Below are 23,030 nucleotides of genomic sequence, written 5' to 3' on the forward strand. Positions count from 1 at the left end.
GGAAATTGTTCTAGTATCTGCTCACAGCATCACTCCCCTGGGCCACTACTTCCAACTGCTCCACCCCATGAGCATCAAGACTTGAGGAATACTTGTCTGGAAGTGAGGGTGTGAGAGGAAGGGGGGTACAGTGTGGCATAAGAAGCACATTTGTTTTAAATGAAAGAAAAGTACAAATATAAAACATTTGTAAATACTCATGTCTTGTAGTGAGAGGAAAAACCACCTCAAATCAGCTTTACTTGGGCCTCTACTGGAGAGCTTTGTAGCTATCCAAATATAGCAAAAAGTGCCCAGAGAAAACCTCTAGAGGAAAAATTCAATTGTTCATGAGGCAATGGGGCAAATTCTCTTTGGGATTTCCTATTGCAGAAACATGCCTCAGTGAATCTCCTTTGGACAGACACCAGCAACATCAACAACAGACTGTGAGACCCTGTGTTCCAGTGCCTGGGTACAAAAGGGTCAATTATATTTGTTTAAAATCTGGTAGGAAGGTAGTAAAGAATAACCAGCAGTCCAACTGGCAATACTTCAAAGCATATAAAAAAATGCTGTCATCTATGACTGTAAAGAAAGCCCAAAAAAGCCAGGTGGCCCATGCAGGTATTCCACATGCCCTGGAGGAACTGTTCCTTGGTGGACAGTCATCTGCTTTTATTACAGTGGCTATATCAATTCAAATGGTTGGTGAGAAGGCAACTTATCATGCCTGTGATATCATCAAACCCTAAAACCCTACTGGAGCCTGTAACTGGACCAGAATGATGTAAATGCCTTGAGCTTTTGCCCCCTGCAAAGGTTTAAATTCCTCAGGGTAGGAGGAGTTGTCTCTATTTTGAACTGAGGGGCAGAGGGTGAGTGTGAATTTAGCAGCCCAAAATATTACACGTTGATCACTAGATCAACTAAAAGCAAAATTATTTTTTTTTCCCCTCAAGGTAACACATCTTTCTATCTCTACCACTCCCTGGAGAGATTGGTAACAAATGTGTGTGCTGTCTCTCACTGTCTTGCTTTGCAAAAAGCAATGCCTAGAGCAGGCAGAGAAAATTATTTACGACAGAATTTCACACATTTTTCTGGGTGCTTAATGAAGCTTGAACTTGAGCAGAGCAGAGAGACTGCTTATTGTTGATTTCTTTTCAAGATCACTGCACAACAAACAGAAACTGAATAAGCAATTAAGTTAACTGGCTCTAAAACTCATACTGGCTGAGGATTAAGGTAATTATGTCTGAGCTTACACACATTCATTGCAGCTTTATTTCACTGCAGCAAGTCTTGCCTGCTTGCTTGTTGCTGATGTCATTCTAGAACTGATCTGAGTTGTTGTCCTTCTATTAATTACTAAAAAGGTTACAAACACAAGCTCTCCTTGCTATAAATATAGCTGTGTTATTTTTACTACATGTTCAAAGGAGATGCAGACCTCTTTTTGCTAGGATTATACAAATAGATCCAACTGTTTCTTCCTGCACCAAAGTATTTACAATACCTTAGACTTAAGGGATCAATTAAAGTAATACACAATAGATGGGTTTGGTATTGTCATACAGTGATTTCCCTGTCAAAGGGGAGAAAAAAAATCTATTTTTAAGTCTGAGCAAAAAAAAGAGACTCTGGGAAAACAGTATCAGTCTCCACAATATTACTGGCAGGGCAGTTTGGATTCTTCACCTTCTGGGTTACAAATAAGTTTCCTTTTAAATGGCTGGAATGCAGGGGAGGGGAAAGGAAGGGAACCCCCCCCATTCTCCTTGTCTAACAAGGAGCCACAGCGTGAGAACCACTCCCCAGCAGAAGTAATCTGTGATTGACAATGGTTTTCTTTGCAGCCAGGGCTAAAAATGGTTTAGCTGTAAACACACAAATGCAGAACATTTTAAGGCCCCTTCCAAAGGCAAGGCTGCTTGTACAGGCACTCAGCATGCAGGGCGACACCAAGAGAGCACCAACTTTCAGAGTTCCTGAAAAAATTTAGGAATTCTCCTATCAGGATATGAGCACAAACACAAGAGCAAAGGAATACCTTGTAATGGGCAAATGAGCAGGGGCAGATTTACAAAAATTGGAGATTTATTCTCTGGGCAGTCCTGGCATTTATATGTGTGATCTTAGGCAAGCTGCTATATTTGGCTTCACCCTTTCTGCCTGAAAACTGAAAGAGAAATGCTTTCCTCTTCACAGAGAGCATGAATGTGGGGAAGGCACTTGGTACGACCAGGGTGGGAGCTCTGCAAACAACCAGAACAAAGTCTGCACTGATACAATTTCCCTGTAATCTCAGAGTCAGATCTGAGGTCTACAATGTAAGGACATGAAGGAAATTAAGTGAGGTGGGACAACTTCAGAATTTCACTGGGAATATGAAGGAACATTTTATATTGAAATATGTAGAATTGACTTGTGCTGATATTAATGATGAACACGTTTGGAGATGAATGTTTTATACACTAGGGAGACCACCTGAATCAAATAGGACCCAGTCCCAAACAATGCAGATTTCTAAGGTCCTAAATGAGTGTTTTGTAAACATGTTGATTAGCAACTGAAAGAAATCTTTATTTAAAAAATGAAAACCAGAAGAGAAGGGCAATGTTGACAGAAAGATCATAAATCATGGAAACTCTATTATGAATCAAAACAACAGATGTACCATGAACAACAGCATCTTTTATAAATAGAAATTAGACTGTTCTGTTTCACTCATTGGAAAGGCTAATATGCTGAAAATAAATTTCCCTGAATCTCTCATTAATGTTTTACGGTCAGCGTTGACTGGCTGTTACAAAAAACAAAATGTGGATGATTTATATCCCAGGAGAGTCACTAACCCCAAACCACATTTTCCTGATGGACCTGACATTAATAACTACAACCACTTCCCCTGACTGTATTCTTCTTGCAGGGAAAGAAGCAAAGTGCAGGTGATTCATACATAAGTGATTCCTTGCTCTACATTCACTTTCCTTCTCCCTTCATTAGCAGGCTAATACTGACTGCGTGAGTCACCAATTATCACCTCAAACACCAGACAGGAACTAAATTATCACAATGATCCCTCCACAAAGCAGGCATCACATATGTTTGCTGGGGCCCAAATACCTCAGACTTTAGACAGGAAATTACTTTGTCCTCCCCATTTCATGGTATGAAGAACCAGAGTTTCTGGGATGCAGGAACTCGTCCAGCCCAAAAACTCTCTTTTAAACTATTATTAAACTATCTTTTACAGCAACAGACAAGCTACAGTTTATCAATGTATAATGTAGAGGCAAGACTGAGTGCCTGCCCTTCCTCACTGAAAATGGGAAAAGCAGGGTGTCCAGATCATGGTTTTAATTCCATGTCTGATCACATGAGAGGGAGAAGATCAGCTCCTGCTTTAGTCCTTGCATGGTTGTATTGTTACTGGTGACTCTCTCATTCTGGAGCTCTGGCACGTGAAGAAACAAAACTCACTTGAAAAGCTTTTACATGGCTGCTTCTAGATTCCCACTATCATCACAGAAACCTGATTATTTACAGGTAACTTTTACAGCCTGCAATTAACCCTCTGCATAATGAACAAACAAATTCTGCACCAGCTCTTGCCTAACTTTCTCGAGATTTTCCCTGGTGTAATAACTTAGTTCAATGGTGAAACAGACTGATACCACAGTGAGAGCGTGTCATTACACATGAAATTCATGAACAAGGTCTTCCCAACCATCTTTAAATACATCATGAAGGGAACGGTTCTTTTTAATATTCTGCCTCTGTTTTTAGCAGGTAAATCAAAACCTGGTAACTTCCCAGATTCTGACATGATCCCACAGTGTTACTTCTGCTGAATCATGTGGCATGAGCTGCATTAATCTCAGCTCTTTCCATCCTGTCCAACTTGAACCAACCTTTCACTAACTCCTTTGTGTCTAATCACATAGTCAGAGTGGAGGTGGCTTCTCAAATGATGGATGCAAGTACCAATGAGAAGTGATGGAAAAATTCAGAATGACATATATATCTTCAGATAGTGGTTTCTCTTTTGTGGATAACCAAAAAAGATCTAAAATACTAATAACCAAAAAAGATCTAAAATACTAATGCTGTTTTGGACTTCATCACTTTTACTTATTCAAAATTCATGCAAATAATCACATACTAATAAAATGGCATTTTCTGTGCAAAGTTTTAATTGAATGCTCATCTTTCTAGCCTTTTCCATGAGTTTTTTAAAAAGTAAAGCTGCAGGGTTTAAAATTTATTTCTCCAAAGGTACATGATCAGTACTTGGAAATGGTTATGCACTTAATTAGTCACAGAACACATAATATCAGATGACTTAGGGAACTTAGGTAAAATCATGACACACACACAAATGATTTAAAACACGCTTCATTTGAATTCCCACAAAACACCACCATTATCCCTTCATAAACAGTTTCTCTCAGGCAAAGGTGAGCTCACAAATTATACCCTTTTTGGTTTTTTTTAGTACAAATCTTGCAAATGCTGTATTACAGTCAGTTACTCTAAATACTCTGGCCTAAATAAGATAAGGCTGTCCCATTCAGATCATAGCAAATGAGAGGATTTGAACATAAGACTCTTTGCCTGAGGCTATTCCACTATGCCATTTGGATTTTTACACTTCAACAGGACACTAGCATTCCTAGTACTAAAAACATTGAAACAAGACATTTCCAATAATCTTCTAATCCCACTTCAGCAAACAGAAATCTCACAGGTATTTTCTAACCTTGCTTGCTATGACAGTACAATTAAAACCTGCAGTACAAATGACTTAAATATAAAAACAACAGCAACAAAAATCCACTGGAAATAACATTCTCATTATATGAAGAGCAAGGTTAATGAGGTATTACCTTGGCAGGTCCTTTCATCTGTGAGCAGTTTATATCCTTTCTGGCAGCTGCACTCAAAGCTGCCAACCGTGTTTCGGCAGAAATGGTCACAGCCACCATTGTTTACCAAACACTCATCAATATCTGCAAAGAATGAACAGCAAAGATTTAACTCATGACAGCACAAATGCAGTTTGTGACAGCAATTCAGTCGTTCAGGGAATCAGGGATATACTCAGATCCCCAAGGAGGCTGCTGTCCCTGTCAGGAACCAGGCTGCTCAGATGTGTCCCTTCCCAGATCTATCTCACAGGGCTTACAAGGACAGCTATGGGCTGAGCTGTTCAGGAGATAGAGGTGTTTCTCTCAGAACTGGACCCAAGCTGAAGTACTCTGGTGTTAGGGAACATTCAGGGAAGCTTCTCTGCAGATGGAGTGCTCTGCCTGACTTCAACCTGCAAAGGATGTGAATCGTTTTACCTTGCACAGGAACTAGCAAAACATAAGAACACATGAAAAACTGAAGCAATAACAAACATGAAGTGAAAGATACTTGAATTCTGAAGAAATGCTTCTTTCCTACTTACACAAACAAATGCAAGGATACATTTTTTCAGAATGAGCATTATATGCTATTTGCTCATTATACAGTGACAGTATTTTCATGTATCAAGCTTTTTTCACTTGGTGTAGCAGAAAAGGAACTATCTGTGAGTACATGTGAAATGTTGCTTCTTCAGTTATTCTGAAGATAGAGCACCTAATTCCTTTCTTGAAAGCCATATATACATATATATTTGTATGTATATATGTGTGTGTATGTATGAAGGACAGGATCAATGTCTCCCACTTCAAACAGTGATTATGAAGGGGACTGATGAACTTGGTAAGACCTCTGCTCTGAATTTTATACTGATGATTCTACTTCCTGCTCCTTTTAACTTCTCCCAGAGGTGTTGAACAACTGGAATGACCAATCTCTTTTCCAATCTATAAAAGGTTGTGGAGTATATAACAGACCACAAAACCTCATTTGAAATACAGGGTATCTTTCCATCCTCCCCCAGTTATAAAACCATGGATCCATGTTTATTTTAAAACAAAAGTACTTGTATTATTTTTCAGGAGAAAAACAGTGCAAAAATAACAGCTCTTTTTATGAATGCATACAATGAAGAAGTAATATGACATTGAGCCTTGGCTGCCCACTTCTGGAATTGAAAACAAGATCTTTCAGGGAACTAAATGGAGAGTGATGTTTTTCTTTTGAAAAGCTTCTTGCTATAAGATCTTTGAAATTTTTGAGGTAACAACTGGCCATTTAAAGAACAAATCTTTCAAAATGCAAATCTAGATGCGAAAAGGTCTAATGTAGAAGATGGAAATTTATCAAAACCAGCAAGATGATGGTGAATGAAGGACATACTTTAAAAATTATTTGAACTTAGGAGGATTCTTAGTGAAAGTCATTCATTGACTTTTGGAAACATAAGATTCCAACATGAGAAAGTGGCATGGTGTTTACCACATTGCTGCATGTAAAATATAAACAGCAGCAAGAGAAGTGAGTTGGTACATTAAAAATTTCAATAGCTGAGAGGCAAATTCAGCCATCATTTCTAAAGAGCACTTTGTTGAACACAAACTGACAGGAATATGTCCAGGACTCAAATAAGAATGTATATTGTTATAGGGGTTTTCTTGTGAGTTGCACTTACGGAAAGGAGATGGGAAATTTGTTCTCAGACTCTCTGAACTAATACTGCTGCTTATTACTTTTACTGTTACTGTCTGCTTCTACAGAGGAGTGTCTTTCGCATTCAATCCAATTAAAAGAATGAGGCTAAATTGTAGGCAGCAGCTGTAGAAAACCCTGAGTGCTTTGTGCAAAGCCAGCTCAAATCTTTGTGTCTTGGGTAACGAAGTTCCCAAAGTGCCCTAAAATCAAGAGACTGTTTGTTGTCTGTACTGCTGCAGTTCTGGCATTGGGCTGGCCAAGAACAGATAACCCTAAGCCCCCAATCTGATAAATCTGGTGAAGAACACTGAGGGTCACTCTATGTAGCACCACGACATGGGGCACCAACCCTTTTGCTTTCAGCTGTGATCATCTGCACAGGTCAAGACTGGCAGTGAAAAGACAAGAATTTTTTTCCCATTTCCTGCAGCCTGGCATTTCATTTTCTAGAAATGATTCCTCCCGGTTCCCTAAGGTGCAGCTGGGACTGTGGTGTGGGTGTTAGGATGGATTACCATGAAAGCTCCCATCCTTTTGCACAGCACAGGTGTATCTAACTACAGTTTAGCTTGCCCTGACAAAACTGTGGGACAAATGGAATTGTGAATTAAAATTACTAGTAAGTTATGCATCATAAACACATAGAACAGTCATCCATCATGAAAGAAAGTATCTTTTACCCATGATAAGAACAACATGACCTTTGGGCTACTCTGCTGCCTCAGACTGCTTGAAGTAGAAATTACTTGCAGCCTGTCAAACACCATTCTGGAGTAATGAGTGATGTTTTAAATGATGGCCTCTGGATTTCACATGTTAAATTCCAAATTCCAGTCTCTTTTCTGTGTCTCTCATGACCATAAGGGGAAAAATGAAACACTGCTGACATCAGAGTGTAGATTTTAGGCTGTTAATAACTGTAATCCCACTGACAATGCAGCATATTAGCTTTACACCAGCAATTCTTTGGAATAATTCTGAACCAGGATCTGGGTTAAACCTGGGAGAGTCCACAGGAAAAGAAAGTATTTATTCATTTCTTCTAACTGGAAAACATGACGTGACCTTTTGAAACAGGGACCATCAAAACAGAATAGAGGTCAAAACTGTTAGCTGCAAAAACATTCTAAATAACATAAACAGTGCCAATGTCTCTGCTTTCACTGTATTTCTTTCCATGGCCATAGCGAGACTGACAAGGCATGTAAAAATTATTTCACTCTGTGGAGAGCAGCACATTGCTGCATTTCACTTGGAAGAGAGCAGTATCCAATTGTATGTATCATGTGAAACTGGTTCAGAGAAATTGCTAAAAGTCTGTGTCCCCACTATTTTTCTTTCCTTGGCTATAAATAATTTGTGTTATGAGCCATGTGAAAATAAATTATTCCACTGTGTGAGAAGGTGAGGCCCCATTCATCCTTAACCTCACTGGTAACTAACTTTGTCAAGTGTCTCTGAACTTCACAGAGGGTGAGGTGTGTGCCTCTCATGACAGGCAAAAATACACAGTGGAAACCCATTGTGGTGTCTCTACCAGCTTTGACATTATTTTAGTCAAATATTCCCCTACTATTTTGGGACTGTCTGTGGAGCAGTCATGAACCTGCTCTCTTCAAACATAATTCTCAAGTGGCTCCTTCAGATGCAAGTTGCAGAAAAAAAGCTCCAACTTTCTACAGGCTCTGCTCCCTTTTATTCTCAGAAATGCAAAAGGATGTAAAGAGCTGCATTTTCTCCATGGGGGTTGTACATAAAATGGCCTGATGATAATGTGAGAGTAATTTCAGACCAGGAGATCTGATGGGCTTTCAGTGCTTTGGGAATAAAATCCCAAGGGATTTCTCCCAATGCAGTAAGTCAATACTGTTAAATGATACCTTGCTCATACAAGCTGATGATCTGCTACAAAATGCCAAACTGGGACACATGTAGATATGAAAGTACAGGCCAGTGAGAAACCACAGAAGCATTGAAAATTATTATCAAAACTGTCAGGTGAAGGTATAGTGCAATAAGCAACTCAGCATTCCAGCCTCCTGTTAGCTCTGAAAATGGTTCACTGAATTCCCAAGCAATTAAATACAAACAAAAGCAAAGATCAGATTTGCAACAAAGAAGCTAACACCTTCTTTAAAGCTGTAATATTTGAAGGAAAAACTCCCAATTGCAAATTTTTGTCTGAAGACAGAGCATAGCAACACTATCACAAAAGATGTGCGTCCATGTGAACCCAGAAACAAACCCTGGGTTTCTAAATATAATTAATATAATATAATTATTATAATTATTATAATCTATAATAATAGATTATCCTATTTTTTATGAGGATCTGAAAATGTGAGGAAGGCAGTTTTAAATAAAGTTTTTCAGCTTTAAATACAATTACAGGAACTCAGACGCTTTGTGCTAAGTTGCATACCTACAATTTGACTTTGCTAAGCAGGCAGACTTATTTTTCTTTTCATGAGCTTGTGAAGATTAATGGAAATGCCTGCTCCTGTTCCACTTGCACCTTTTTTAAGCTCTGCTCAGTGCAATTCATGTTTGGAAGGAGCTGGTTCTGATCAGGGTGTTTGTATGTATTTGTGTGTGATCATACAAACCCACAGAAATTTGCCTCGCTGCATACAAGCCAGGGAACAAATTAAAAAGTTGGAATTTTAGATAACTTAGAACTTAACATTTCCCATAAGCTGCTTAAAGGCAAGTGAAAGGGTAACCAACATGCAATCTTCACTCAGCTGCTGAACAATGATGGAGATGGAGATTTGCAAAGCCTCATCACGGGCGGAAGTGAGAATCCTCCTTTCAATGGCTGGACAAATATTTGAACTCATTGTGTCTGTCTAATCCTTTCCAGATTTAAAATGCTACCTAGCTCCAGGAAAATAATATACTCCCAGATCAACCTAAAATAATTACTGAAACTTCATGACCTTCTTGTTTTGAATAATGAAAGCCAGCATGCTGGGATTAGTCATGCTATTACCAGTGTACAGTGGACATCAGTATAAATATATTTTCTGCAAGGTGGACTGGTTTGCTTGTCCTTTTTATTCCCAGATTTCCTAATTTCCCCTTGCTTTTCTTCCCTTTTACAAATCACCAGTGTCCCCTAAAATCTGAAGCTAGTGTTGCCTTGTTGACACAGATATTAGCTCCCTGATGTGCACAGACCACAAAGTACTTTACAAAGCAGCCACAAAACTTTTTAACCCCATGCTGGAGGTGCAGAAATAGAAGAACAGAAAAAACCCACAAAACTAACTCATCCACACTTGAATCCAAGCCCAGTGTACAGCTCAGCAGGTTACCCTGGTGTGCCAATCAGCACAGGCTTGCACAAAACACCCTGTACTGCATGCTGCTCTGTATCACAAATATTACAGAGTCACCAATGCCCAGATTGAAATTATTTTGATATTTGCCTGCCACTTCTCAATAAAGCTTGTAACCTCAGGATTTACATAAGCAGAAGCTACCAGGCTCCACCTGCAATACTCTAAATGTAATATTGCACAGTATCTTAAATAACACATGCCACGGATATCTCATGAATGTAGAAAGATAACTTCATATCCCCGGATTCATTGGATCAGTGCCACTATGAGAAAATCTAAATCAAAGTAGAACACAGCTCTGCTGTTCCATCCAGCTGTTGTGTGGTTGGTTTCCAGGGAATTGTAAGCTCTAGTTCCAGTTTTACAATGGTTTTACCCAACATTTGGGAAAGGTGTAATACTTCCCTGCTTTACTTAATTTGTAAAATTTGGGATTGATAATTATCACTTGGTATTCTCAGGATCAATACTTTAAAATACACTGTTATGGAACAAGGTGTTAGGAATCCATTTGCTGTCAAAAATTCTAAGTCAAATTACAGTTGTTTGAAATTTGTGGTTTGGGCTTAAGAATGCTTGGATCCAGCAGCAGGTTCCATGCTGGTAGTGCTTTGCAGGGGAAGATTTTGTGAATGTCTCTAGGACTGTTAGGGCCAGGTTTACTTTAGGAGGTAAAATTGCTGTTCCACCCCTCACCTGAAACTGCACAGTTCATTGCCTCTTCCATGTTTCAGGGTGAAATAACTGCATTTATGAAATGCCTTCTACTTGTGGATTTCAAAGGCCAGCAGCTTATTATCTTCATTACATTAAACCTACACAACACTTCTGCAGGAGAGATACATTTAATTAATTCTTCTTTAACAAATGTGAAACTGAGGCAGGTAGGATAGCGTGCATCTTGCCTGCATCAGATAGCTACAAAATGAAATAAAGCACATCTTATAGCACCTTTAATTTGAGTTCTGTGCTTCAACAACATCCTCATTTTCCCTCCCACAGTGCTAATTAACTGTAAAGTATGATAGTCATTATTGAACTGAAGTTCCACTAAGTAGCAAATGAAGATTCTCTGTTTAATTAGCTTTATAGCTAGGTTGTGGGACAAGGCATTTTCCTAATTAACAGGATTAAATCTAGACTGGGCAGACAGGAATGAATGTAATTAAAATTTAATCTCCCTCATCCTGAAAACAGGCTGCCCACAAAACAGAGAGCTTTGTGTAAATGCTCTTAGAGCATGGAAAGGTTGAGGCAGGTTTCAACACATTTCCCTCATGTCACTTTCTCAATTTTCACCTGTTATCTTCGCAATTTCACGAAGAAACCTGTCTTCCAACACAGATGGTAATCTGTCACATATGGATTTAGGTGTCAGCTATTCTCCTCCAGGACATATCCACTCTGACATTATCCACCAACCAATCAATAAAAGAGTCTGCCAGGCTGCCAAGAGATCAATCACCTTGTAAAACAAACATTATGTCCTATTATTTTCTTATTACAGTTAATTAGATTTATAAAACACAAAAACCTTCACAGGTGAAAAACTCAGAAATGCTGTCATAATAGGTTAGGCCCAGATTTCTCATTTGTAAAAGGGAAGGGATTTACTAAATCTAATGTGAAAAGAAAGGATTTTCATTTAAAATTTTTGCTGAACACTGAATTCTTTTCCAACCTTAAAAACATGTTAGTGCAGTGCTACGAACCCAAACAGTGCAAGCTGTCTGAGGCTGTGACACCAGAATGTGAAGGGGACACAAAGATACAGACTGATAGTCCTTTTACTGTCTAGGTTGAGCTAAATGCTAAAATTACCCCTCCTCCCCACCAACCCCCTTGCCAGAAGCAAAGATAAACCTCTCAGGAATCCCAGGAAATAAAACTAGTTTTCCCCCTCCCGTAACATTTTATCAATCAAAATGCTTTTGTCAATCAAAATGCTTTTTATAAAACACTGGAGAGGGAGAAATAACTGTGCTGTTCAGTCTCCCATGCAATTACACGTGTGTACTTGGGGGCACCAAAGAATGTGTCTGTTTTTTACAGAGCATGTAGAAAGAACAGGACATCAAATTCTGAGAAACTCTGGGAAACCTGTGGCCATGTGAGTGAGAACAGGCAGATCTGGAGGCTGTGGGTAAAACAGTGGCAGAGAACTGTGCAAATTCATTGGGCTTAATGCTTACCTGCCTTAATTACTCACACAGCCACTAGCACCAGAATAATTCCATGTGCAGTGTAATTATTCACACAGCACCAGAATAATTCCATGTGTAGTTATTCACACAGCCACTAGCACCAGAATAATTTCATGTGTAGTTATTCACAAAGCCACTAGCACCAGAATAACTCTATGTGTAATATTTATGCAGGAGCAACAGAGGCAGAAGAACTAAATGGGTTGCTGCAGGTAAATAACAAGAATAAAAGAGTTAATTCAGTGTTTCCTAAGGAATAATTCAGACAACTGTGGGGCATTTTCTCTGTGCTAGGTGTCACTAAGAACAAGGCCTGGCTCTCACTGTATTTAATTTTTCCATATAGTCAGAATGAAGAGCAAAGGGGCAAGTGAACTAACTGCACTACTGGACCAAGAAATAAGAATCCCTAGATTTAGTATATGGACTCAATTTACATTTACTCATGGTTGTTTTTATTTACCCCCTTGGAATTGTTAACTGCTTAGGAAAGCTCTGTGCTTATTTCCAAGAATCTCAGTTTGCTTCTAGAAAAGTTTAATTTGTTTAATTAAATAAAATTGGTATTAAGGGTAGTTAAAGGTACTGATGTTTTCTCTACAATTCCACTGAAACTGTGCTAGTTTTCCCTGGAATAAAGCTACTCCTTCTGAAAGGGGCACTTGAATACAATTAGCCCATCATAATTTAAATATAAATATAAATAAAAGTTTTTGAAGACACTACTTCAACCAGCCAGGGATCTGCTCTGTACCAGGGAAGAGAGAGGCATCATTGAGAGCAGGATCTAGTAATAGTACATTAAAAAAAAAAAAAAAAAAGAAAAAAAAGAAAAAGTTATACTTTATGATGAAAAAGGCTATGATAAAAGAATGAAAAAAATACTGCAAGTTTTGAATGTTGGAAGTTATGATTATGTGAGTAATCAGCTCCCAAGTAATAGAAAGCACAGCACACTTTTCCATAATGTACTGTCACTGTTGATCCTCAAGGGGCTTTATATTGTTGAATAAATGCAAGGTCTTTTCAACAACTGAAATGCAAAATATGACCCTCTGAAGCATTAATTTAAAAGATTTGGCATTTTCAAAGGGGAGGTTCACGAAGACAAATAACAACTGCAAGTTTCCAGGGAACAGGGATATTGCCTAGTCATGAAAAAACCCCTAACTTAGTACACATGAATTTATTTTGTGGGGATAGATGGAACCCTTGGGAGGGAATGAAACAGAGTGAGTTACATGGCAGCTGACCCAAGTCTGCAATTTTTTAATGGAAGATAATTTGTTATATTATATTTGTCTGTCATGAACAAGTCTACAGCAGACAAATGATTGTATCTCTCTAAGCCAAAAAAACCCCAAACCCAAGGCCCAACTGAAAATCTAAAAGGCAGTTCCCTTAAAAATAGGGAAGGAGCAATGAAAGTTTCATACATATCCTGGATTAGATAAATTTGCAGGAGCAGTTAGAAGGATTCTGCTCTCCATTCTCTCTCATGGTTTTTTAAATTCCATTTTCTTCTTTCTGACAAATTTCCACTGTGTTGATATCTAAAATTTGCACTTCCTTTCTTTTTTTTTTTTAATAAAAAATCATGGGTGTATAATTTGATTTTTCACCACTGAGGTCTGAAACTTCAGATGTCTCTAGGAAAGTTTGAATGAATTATGTCTCTAAACCAAACAGGCACATACATATTCCTCACTGTCTCCAATTGCTCGTTTTTCTGATTGCCACACTAGACTTCTGACCACTGTCACCACTTACCACCAAGAGTCTTCCATCTTTTCTTCTCTCAAGCCCCATTCATTCACTCATTTTCTGCTGGTAACCAGCAGCTTTTTCCCTCTCCAACACCTCTTCCCCTACTTAGGGCTTTACCATGAACTCTTCTGAGCCTTCTCCTCAGTCCCATCCTCTATCACCACCCTTATCACACACCAACCACAGCCAACTCCCTGTTTGCTCTGAAAAAAGTGGGGAAAAATTAGAAACTCAATTTTGAGTCACTCCCCAGCCTCAGCAAGTCTTGAAGCAGCTGTTTCCAGGGCAGCAGTGCTGGCCCAGATGTTTGTGGCTCTCCCACTGGACTTGACACAGAGCTTTCTCCTGAGCTGCTCCAGCTGCCTGCTGGATGCTGAGCTGTTTCCCTCCCATTGGATTGATCTTGGATGTTCTTTGTCTTGAGACCTGGACAACATCAATGGAATAGCATAAAATGACTGCAGCCTCAGCAAAAAGTCTTAATGTTTGCTTTAATCCACATTTAAGTAGTTATTTTGAAAATGCTTTTGTAGCTACCTGGGAACTCGTGCTCTCCTCCAACGTGAGAGTCTTACCCACCTCTTCTAAAACAAGCATCTCTTCTGATAAGCTGAATTTGAATATTGTTCTCCCACTGGTTACTCAGTTTTCCCTCTGATCTTTATGATGGTTTATTCTGGACACATAGTTTTGCATCTCAGAGTCCTATCAAACCTCAAAACTGCCTCTGTAGTTTAATATTCCCTTTTAGCTTTAGTCTTACACTTGTAATTTCTAGCAAATAAGTTTTCTTTGTGTTTTCTTCTTTCACCAGCTACAAGCCTACCTGTTATCTCTGCAGCTTGTAGGGGTTGATTCATGTGCCAAAAGCTTCCCTGAACAGGACCACTGTTTTCATGATAAAATTCCTGATTTTTTTCTCATTTAATGCTAGTTTTGTTACTTTTTCTTTGGTTGGGCAGACACATCTATTGTTTCACAGCATGAAATCACCCACTGGCTGCCTTTGATTGTGTTTGTCACAAATGCCTCTGTTTTTTTAATCATATGGTTTTGTCAGAAAAAGCAGAGTATTGGGAAGGGGAAGAGAAAGAGTGATCTAGCTGCTGCAACATTTTTCAAAAAAAATCTGCCGATTTCTGTAAATCAGTTGAGCAGTTTGGGATTCATACAAATCTGCCTGTTTGCTTCCTGAAAATGGCATGTGGTCTCAAAACCTTATAACTGTGCAGAAGTACTGGATAAGGGTCAGAACTGGTTAGTCTGCAGGTAATTTTAAGAAAGTCAGGCTATTTTAATGGAATATTTAATTGCACAATAAATCTGTGCACCACGTATATAGAAAATTATTATTTTCAATTAATGTTTGTTTTTGTTCCTCCTAAAAGCACTAATATAATTACTGCAGAACACACATTTTCACTGCTATCATTCTTGACATCAGTCTCATCTTCATGAAGTATTTTAGGCACCAGCTTCTCATGCAAAGCAAAGATGGCCCTCTGTCCATGCTAAGACATAAGAGGATTTTATATTTTTTTTTTCCTTGTTTTTAGGATAAAAGACAGACCTCAGCCACAATATTTGTATTCACCTTATGATCAGCATGAAGAGGGCAAAGATATTCTTTGTTTTGATACACCTATTGTGATTACACCTGATCTATTTTCTGATAGCTCTTTTCTTGCAGGTACAGAGAAGCAAACTCAAATGATGCTTATTTTTGAACACACACTTATTTCTAGTGGCAAACACTGGGAGGGTAAGGTGCTGCAGCTTGAAAGCAGAGTTGTGCAAGGAATCTGATAGAAGTACAATGGTTATAATGAATGATGGAAACTAGATCTGATTTGATTATTGGGAAGTTTATTCTTGGTTTAAGTTGATGAGAAAGCTGTCAAGGGAGGGGGGAGGAATGGCTCAAAATGAACCACTGCAGTAAACACCTGAGAGTTGCTAAAAGACAATACCTACTTTAATAGCTAACTTCTAAAACTCTACCCCCTGACTTCAGACAGTTTTGCCAAAATCATTTGACAAAATCATTTGGCTTTGGCCTGCCACTGAAAAAAAATCAGGGCACTCTGATTCCTCTGAGGTAGAATGTTTTTCAGAGGGAGGAACGCTGAAGAAAACCAGAGAGGGACTGAGAATTTGTCCTGCACTGACTTCCACATCTGAATGGACAACACAGGCCTCTTTACACCACCATATTAATACTTTTTCTTATATTTAACTTCTATTATTGAGCTCAAGGAGAGGCACTGTATTCCTTGTTAGACTCTGAGGGGAAGTGGAAGGACTACTGCCAAGGCAAGTGAAGTGGGTACCCTACAGGTTGGGATTAAACTCCTTCCATGTCCTTAGGAGCATGTTACTGCTATAAGATATGATTTCAGAGGGTGCCAGCTGTCCCATGCTATTTCCCAGTGCACATCTCTTTAAGCTTGTACAAATAGGAGGTAGCTGAGCCATATGATGTAAAAGCTCTAATCACATCAGGAATTACCAAAGGCTGATGTGCTGATTTTCCCTTGGGGTCACCTATTCTTCTGACTATATTCTAGAACACTGTTCACCGAGGAATTCCTGAGACAAGTAAAAGGTGTGAAGTGCAAAATCGAATTTGATGCCCCCTGAGGGTTGATGCATAGGAGGGAGGACAGAGATTCTACTTGGGTATCCACAGTGGGGACAACAGTGGCTTTGGGGATAAATGAAGAGTCACAGAAGGTGGAGCCTACACAAAGGCCTGAGGATGACAAACTCTGTTTTAAAAATGAAACATCAATTTTCACTGCCTTTTCCATTGAGGTTCTTGACTTGAAATCCCATGAGCATTCAGTTTTCTGCAATGTCTGAAAAATTTTCCCCTAAAAAGTCAGAAGTGTATCTGACTTATGACCTCAAAACATTTGTACTGCTTGCCACTCCTAAGGATCATGGTTAAAGTGGTTTATGTGCTTGGTCAGCTTCTTCATAGAGTCTAAGCACTCAGTGTATCTCAGTCTCATTCTACTTGCAAAGTTGGGCATTTTTTTCCCAGCAGAGTAAGTTGAAGTAGGCTGAGAGCAATCCTGTCTTTTCCCTAGGTACTTTTGACAGATTCTAAGCAACATGCACACTTCATCTCTGGGATATCCCAGAGTGGTCCAGCCCAGGCACCTTCATTTATGTGCAGCAAGCAGAGAGATGCTGCTCATCAGCTTAAAGAAAAATCAGCCCTCACTCCCTGTCACTGTACCTTTGACTAAGGTAAGGCTAAGGGACCATTTCCCATATTCACCTTTCCAAACCAAGCTATGAATCCAAGGCACTCTTTCAGCAGAATGTTACAAAATTTAATGTGCTATACACCACATTTCTCTGTCATGAAGCACTGACATTATGAACCAGAATCAAATGTAAAAGTATAATCACTCCATTAACCAACTAAATTCTCTCAAAGATAAGAAATGTAAGCAGATGGGCATGGTGCAATGATCAAGGAAAATGTAATCAGAAGAAAAGGGAATAAGACAAGCAGGTCTCTGCCCTTTCTGGCTTTGCCAGACATCCTCTTCAAAAACCCAGTGCTGCTTGTAATTTTGAAGTTGACATTTATGCTGGCATTTGCTGGTACCACAGCACTCTTGACTGCAGAGGAGGTGATGACTGTCAGCAACTTCTTTCATTTGAGTTTATACTCTCACAACATTTGCATGCATGTTTTTCCTGGTTTTTTTTGTTTTTTTTGTTTTTTTAAATTTTTTTTTCCTAATGGCTCATAATGCTTACATTCCTCAAAAATCTTTTGTGTCTATGTGAAAGGAGCTGAACTGACATCTTCACATTGATTGAAAAAAAAAAAATCATGTTGCTAGAGAAAGGTGAGCTGGAAAAAACTCTCTTTGCAAACTCCAGGACCTGCTCTAAGGCCACTGATACTCCTTTCACTGTGTGGAGGATCACAGGAATTGCACACACTGCTCATGGGAGGTGCACAGAAAGAAGCTGAGCAATCAAAGCAGGAGTAATCTATAGGAATAGCTATGAACAGATTTGCCTCTAAATATTAAAGTTTAAGTTCTTCAGGAGATAATTTAAATTATTTTCCATTTAAAATGCTGATGTGTGTGAATGAATTCAACCGAGGAAAGCTTTGTATTTGGGTGACTACTTTCAGTGAGATCACTTTAAAACTAAGAAAAAAAAAAAAAAGTTCATTCACATGAAATCATTTGGGCTTGTCTTTTATTTTTCTTTTAGGTCAGATACATCTAGTTTAGAAGGCCTGTTCCAGCCTTACAGTCCTGACTCCAAAGGCATTCAGAGAGAATGACAATTTCTTATTGTTATGAGAAATGTGGTCATATAAGCCATCAAAGTTTTATCTGCCTTAGTGTAAATTTAACTGAGGCACACATTTTAGAGATTTTTTTTGCACTGGGTTATATTTTACTGTCTAATATTTCCTTACATGTAAAAAAAAAAAGGTAAAATTGATCAAACAAAACCTGAATTGATCAAAGGTACTCCAACAGCAAAAACATTGCATTTAGGCAACAAATGAAAAAAAACCATACCTCTCTGAAATTTACCTAATCAATCACAGTGAAATAAAAGTATTATCATAATTCAGGCAAGCTAATAGTGGATGTATGAGATTAACACCTATATCTGACTAATAATAAACAGTAAAAATAACCTGTGCTCTCTTTTAAAAAAAGAGGAAACATTTTCAGTTTCATATAAATTGAGACTGACAAGATGCAATTCTAAGTGCTAAATCAATTTAATCCAATTTGGAGAAAAAAAAAAAAAAGCTAAAACAAATTTTAAGTAATTTTGATTAATGGAAGTATGGAGGAAATCATAACTGCTCACAGATACTCTGCAGCCGGGAAATGAAGCCAAATTGGCCAGCTAAAGTGTTCACTGTGAGCTTTTTCACTCAGTGTTAGTGTGTTCTGAATGAAAAGAGAGGAAAGCCTTCAGCATCTGAGTCATAATCTTATACCAAACTGATGTCAAGCATTAATTTAAAGCATTTAATTTAATGAAACCTTTCAGTTCATATTTAACAAAACATGACATACTTTGTTTCATTGAAACTCATTCTCTAAAGAACTCTTTTCTCATGGAAACAATTCAATTTTCAAATTTTAATTCACTTTCAGGGTTTCATTTTTTGTGTACCCAAAACTGATTTAAAACACATTTTCCTGCTGTAACAGGCTGCAATTAAGCAAGATAAAAAAACACAATTACTATATCAAGCTAGCACAGCCAATGCTAAATTTCCCTTTTATTTCAGATAAACTTTGATGCAGTTCTCTGACTGAATTTTTTATTAGTCTCTATGCTCCTGTTTTTTAATTTTTTTTTTTTTCTAGATTGCTTAATGATAAAGGAAATTTCAGAGCTGAGTTACTGGACAGATCATTCACCACTCAGGCATTCCTGATACTCCCACTGCAAGTATTTAAGCTCTAAGTGCCACATTTCTTTGCTAGGTCTGAATGCTGAAGGATGGGGGCCTGTTTGGAGGAAGTGCAGAGCCCACCCCATTGCTGGGTCACCATGACAATGAGACAGCAGGAAGGAGAAATGTTTGCCATGCAGGCACATAACCCCAGTGTAACACTGCTCTAGTCAAATATGCCAGAGCACTGAGAGGGGCCAGGAAAATGCTCCAGCTCCAGGTGGGGATGGCAAGGGAACTTTCTGCCTCCTAAACATACGGCTTGGGGTCCCCTGGCCTTGGCACACACCTATTCCTGCACACTGAATTTGTAATATCACATTGCTACTAAAGCCCCTGACATTCCAGCCCAGCTGACTATCCCAAAATCCTGTTGTCAGGCTCCTTCCCATTAAGGGTGGATCACAAGATGCAAATCAAATGATGGGTGAAATGATGCAAAACAGCAACTGAACAAAATAATCTACATCTTGCTATTACATTGCAAAGTGAGATAGCACTTTATGGATGTTCATGGAAAAGTCATAGTTGAGATAGTTACTCTTGCTCAATGACCCTTGGAAATCCAGTTTCTCCTGCTTCAAAATTTCATTTGCTGTGCCATTGACTCTAGGAGCTCAGCAAGGGCTGCAGCCTGCACAGTTCCTCTATGTCTAGTGCAGAGTGCTGAGAAGTTGCTTCATTTTGGCACAAGAGTGCCTAGGGGCACATTTTGTAAAGTCCCAGGGTATCTATATCATACATGTGGTCATACATTTTACACCATACTAGAAGCTTGTGGCCCTTCCTCTTGCTCTAATTCACTTCTTAGAGAAGCCACAAAGGAAAGTCCCTGTCTCTCTCACACATCATCTTTTGCCATCATTCTTAGTCCTTCTGTCCTGTAAGTCCTGAGAGAAGAATTCTCCCTGGCTCAGCTCATCTCCTGTAGCTGCCCTTGGGAAGGTGAGCTCTTTATTTTTTGATCCAGTTTGGCAGATGGATTCAAACAATCTTCAGAAGTGTTTGCTAAGTCTAATCTAGTCTGACTTTACTCCTCTTCAACCCTACAAGCCTTCTGCAAATGTGCCACCTGCATTACCAGTTATCTGAGCTGTATTCAGTGTAATTAAAATGCTGAGCTGATCAATCTTCTAACTGAGGGCAGAATGGAGCTGGATCCATGAAAAGGTCACTCAGCAGGAAAAATGCACAAAAATCAACCAACAAGGCAGCTGAGGACCACATAACCCCTGATATGCACAACACAGAGGATATTAAAAGCTGGGTAGGAGTCAATGAGCAATAAAAATCCCAGGCCCCTACAATTTTTAAACTTCAGTCTCCCTTTCTGTCTGAGTTGGCTCAATTCTGTGAGATAACTTGGTAGGCATTCAAGGAAGTCACCTATGTTGCTTCCTCATGTGTAGCACAATAATTGACAGCATCAAATGAACTGAGCATCAAGCTGGCATCACCCAGTTAAAATGGCAGTAGAAATTAAATAGCATTAATTAGAGGGAAAATATGGAACCTTTTCTGCCTGGAATGTCTCTTCTCTTAGCTGTCAAAAACCTCTGTGGTTTGGCTTATTAAGAGCCAAGCTGACAGAAAAGCAAAGGAGTATTCTCCAATGTGTACCAGGCCAACTGAGGGAAGACTTGAGTTCAAGACTGACTTTTAGAAGACAGTAAAAGGTTAATGAACTTCTATCTAAGCACCATTAATACATCTGAAGATCATTCTAACTAGAGCACAGACAACACTTTTGCTCTTATTTCACTGCAAGACCAGGTGAGTAATGTATGTAACAGAGAAATCAGAGATTTTAAATCAAAGATAAGAAAGGTTTTTCCAGTTTCTAGAAGGCAAAGCAATCCTTCACAACAGTGGACAGCAGTCTTCCTACATGCCACATTTTGGCAATCAAGCATATCTGCATACACTCTTTTAAGAACTTGTCTTTCCTTTTTTATGCATACTTGCTTTTTTTCTATACTAAACTATTAATGTAATTCCCCACTACTAAACAAAATCCTGTGGATATTTTGGACAGTAAACTTTTATCCCATTACTTGTCTACACAAGGCCTAAAACTGATTAGAGTCCTGGTTGCTGAACAGAATACCTAGAAATTTTTGTTATTGAGAAAAATAGTATTTTTATTTCAGTTTTTTTTTTAATAAAAATTAAAAATTGATTAAAAAATAAGGAAAAAATGTGTCAACAGATTTCAATGAATTACCAGTATAGCAAAAGCATATTATTGAGGAAATCACCTATAAGTGAGCTAGAATTGCACATTAATAAATCACCCTACATCCACTTTGCAATACCCGAAAGTTCAGATGTTTCTTTGAGTCTTATTTAAGCCTCTTGAATCTAAGCATCTACATAATTTCATGCAGTAGGTGCACTATGTAGAATGGCTTAGAGAGGAAGATGCCAAAATGGACTAAAAAAAAAATAATCACAGGCTTTCCAATAAAAACATTATTTTTGGTCAACATTATTTGCTAAATTAAACCTAAACACATTAATCATTTTGCTCAACCCACAATTGCATTTTTCAGTTAATATATTAGTTCTCCTTCCAGTTTCTCTCAGCATTTCTCACATGCCCTACATCTCTCCTTTCCCTTAACACACTATGGCATATTTTTCTTCTATATTTAGAAACATAACTTCCCTTAAAATGATGTTCTCTGAGAAACCTCACTTGGACATGCTGTGACACTCCATGGGCTTGAAAACTGTGCCCAAGAAAGACAGGATGTGACAGCTCCATGATCCCTGAAGATGCTTTAAAGGGCATCCAAGAGATAATCCCTTGCTCTTGCCACACAGATATAAAAAAACCAGGGAACTGGATATATGAGAAACTGGGGGCCAGTCCAATCAAGGAGAGTAAAGAGGAAAAAAAGTCCAGGGAGCAAACTTGTACTGATCACTCTCTTCTTTTCTTTTCTAGAGAATGCAGAGGAAGGATTATGTGCACACTGACTTTCTCCTGCCTGATCTTTTCCAGGTTTTACCTACCAGCCACTGTCATTTCACCAAAAAGTTTTGCCTTCAGGAGATGCAAATCCTACAGAGCATCCCCTTTGATTAAGGGCTGCCTGCAAAAAGCTGTGCAAGAAACTTCACTGGTCAGTTTAAGTGCAGGATCCTTTGTGCACAGGTTTAAAGGGAAAATCAGCCTCAGGAGAGCAGGATCTAGCCCAGAAATCTCACAGTGCAATACATAAGATAAATTTTATTAATTAAATTAAATTCAAAACGTATATTTTACCATTTTATGAAAAAGAGTGTTTCCTAAAATGTCAATAAAGGTTAGAAAGAAATGGTTTGTTACTTTATTAAACCATCTATGTTAATTTCCAGTTGCTGCTTATTTTAAGAAAGTAACAAGGAATCAGCAGCATCATAAAAATACAGATTCTGTTTCTTATATTTTCTACTCATATAAAAGGGGAAAAAGCAAAATGTGTAAGAGCTTAGAGCTAAGGTATTTGGTTTGAGGATCAGTAGAATATTTCATTTTGTCTGTAGGAATAATTATAGTCTTGATTATTATATAAATATTGTTTCATGTTGGTTCTCTGGCCAAGTGTCTAAATTTAGAATGACTCTTTCATGACAGAGTTTCAATAATAAACGTTATGATCAAGCCTAGGTGTATGT

At 38.5% G+C, this 23,030-nt stretch overlaps 1 protein-coding gene across 2 annotated transcripts in view; it reads right to left on the reverse strand.

Moving 5' to 3' along the window:
- Window positions 1–23,030, reverse strand: part of SCUBE1 (signal peptide, CUB domain and EGF like domain containing 1) — a 179,564-nt gene that overhangs the window by 37,565 nt on the left and 118,969 nt on the right. For both annotated transcript variants that reach the window (XM_079303780.1, XM_079303779.1), the window contains one exon: window positions 4,872–4,994. In XM_079303780.1, the coding sequence (XP_079159906.1) occupies window positions 4,872–4,994 (123 nt within the window). The remainder of the gene's footprint in view (window positions 1–4,871; window positions 4,995–23,030) is intronic.

This window comes from Erithacus rubecula (assembly GCF_903797595.1).
Source record: "Erithacus rubecula genome assembly, chromosome: 4".
In the NCBI taxonomy this organism is placed as follows: Eukaryota; Metazoa; Chordata; class Aves; order Passeriformes; family Muscicapidae; genus Erithacus; species Erithacus rubecula.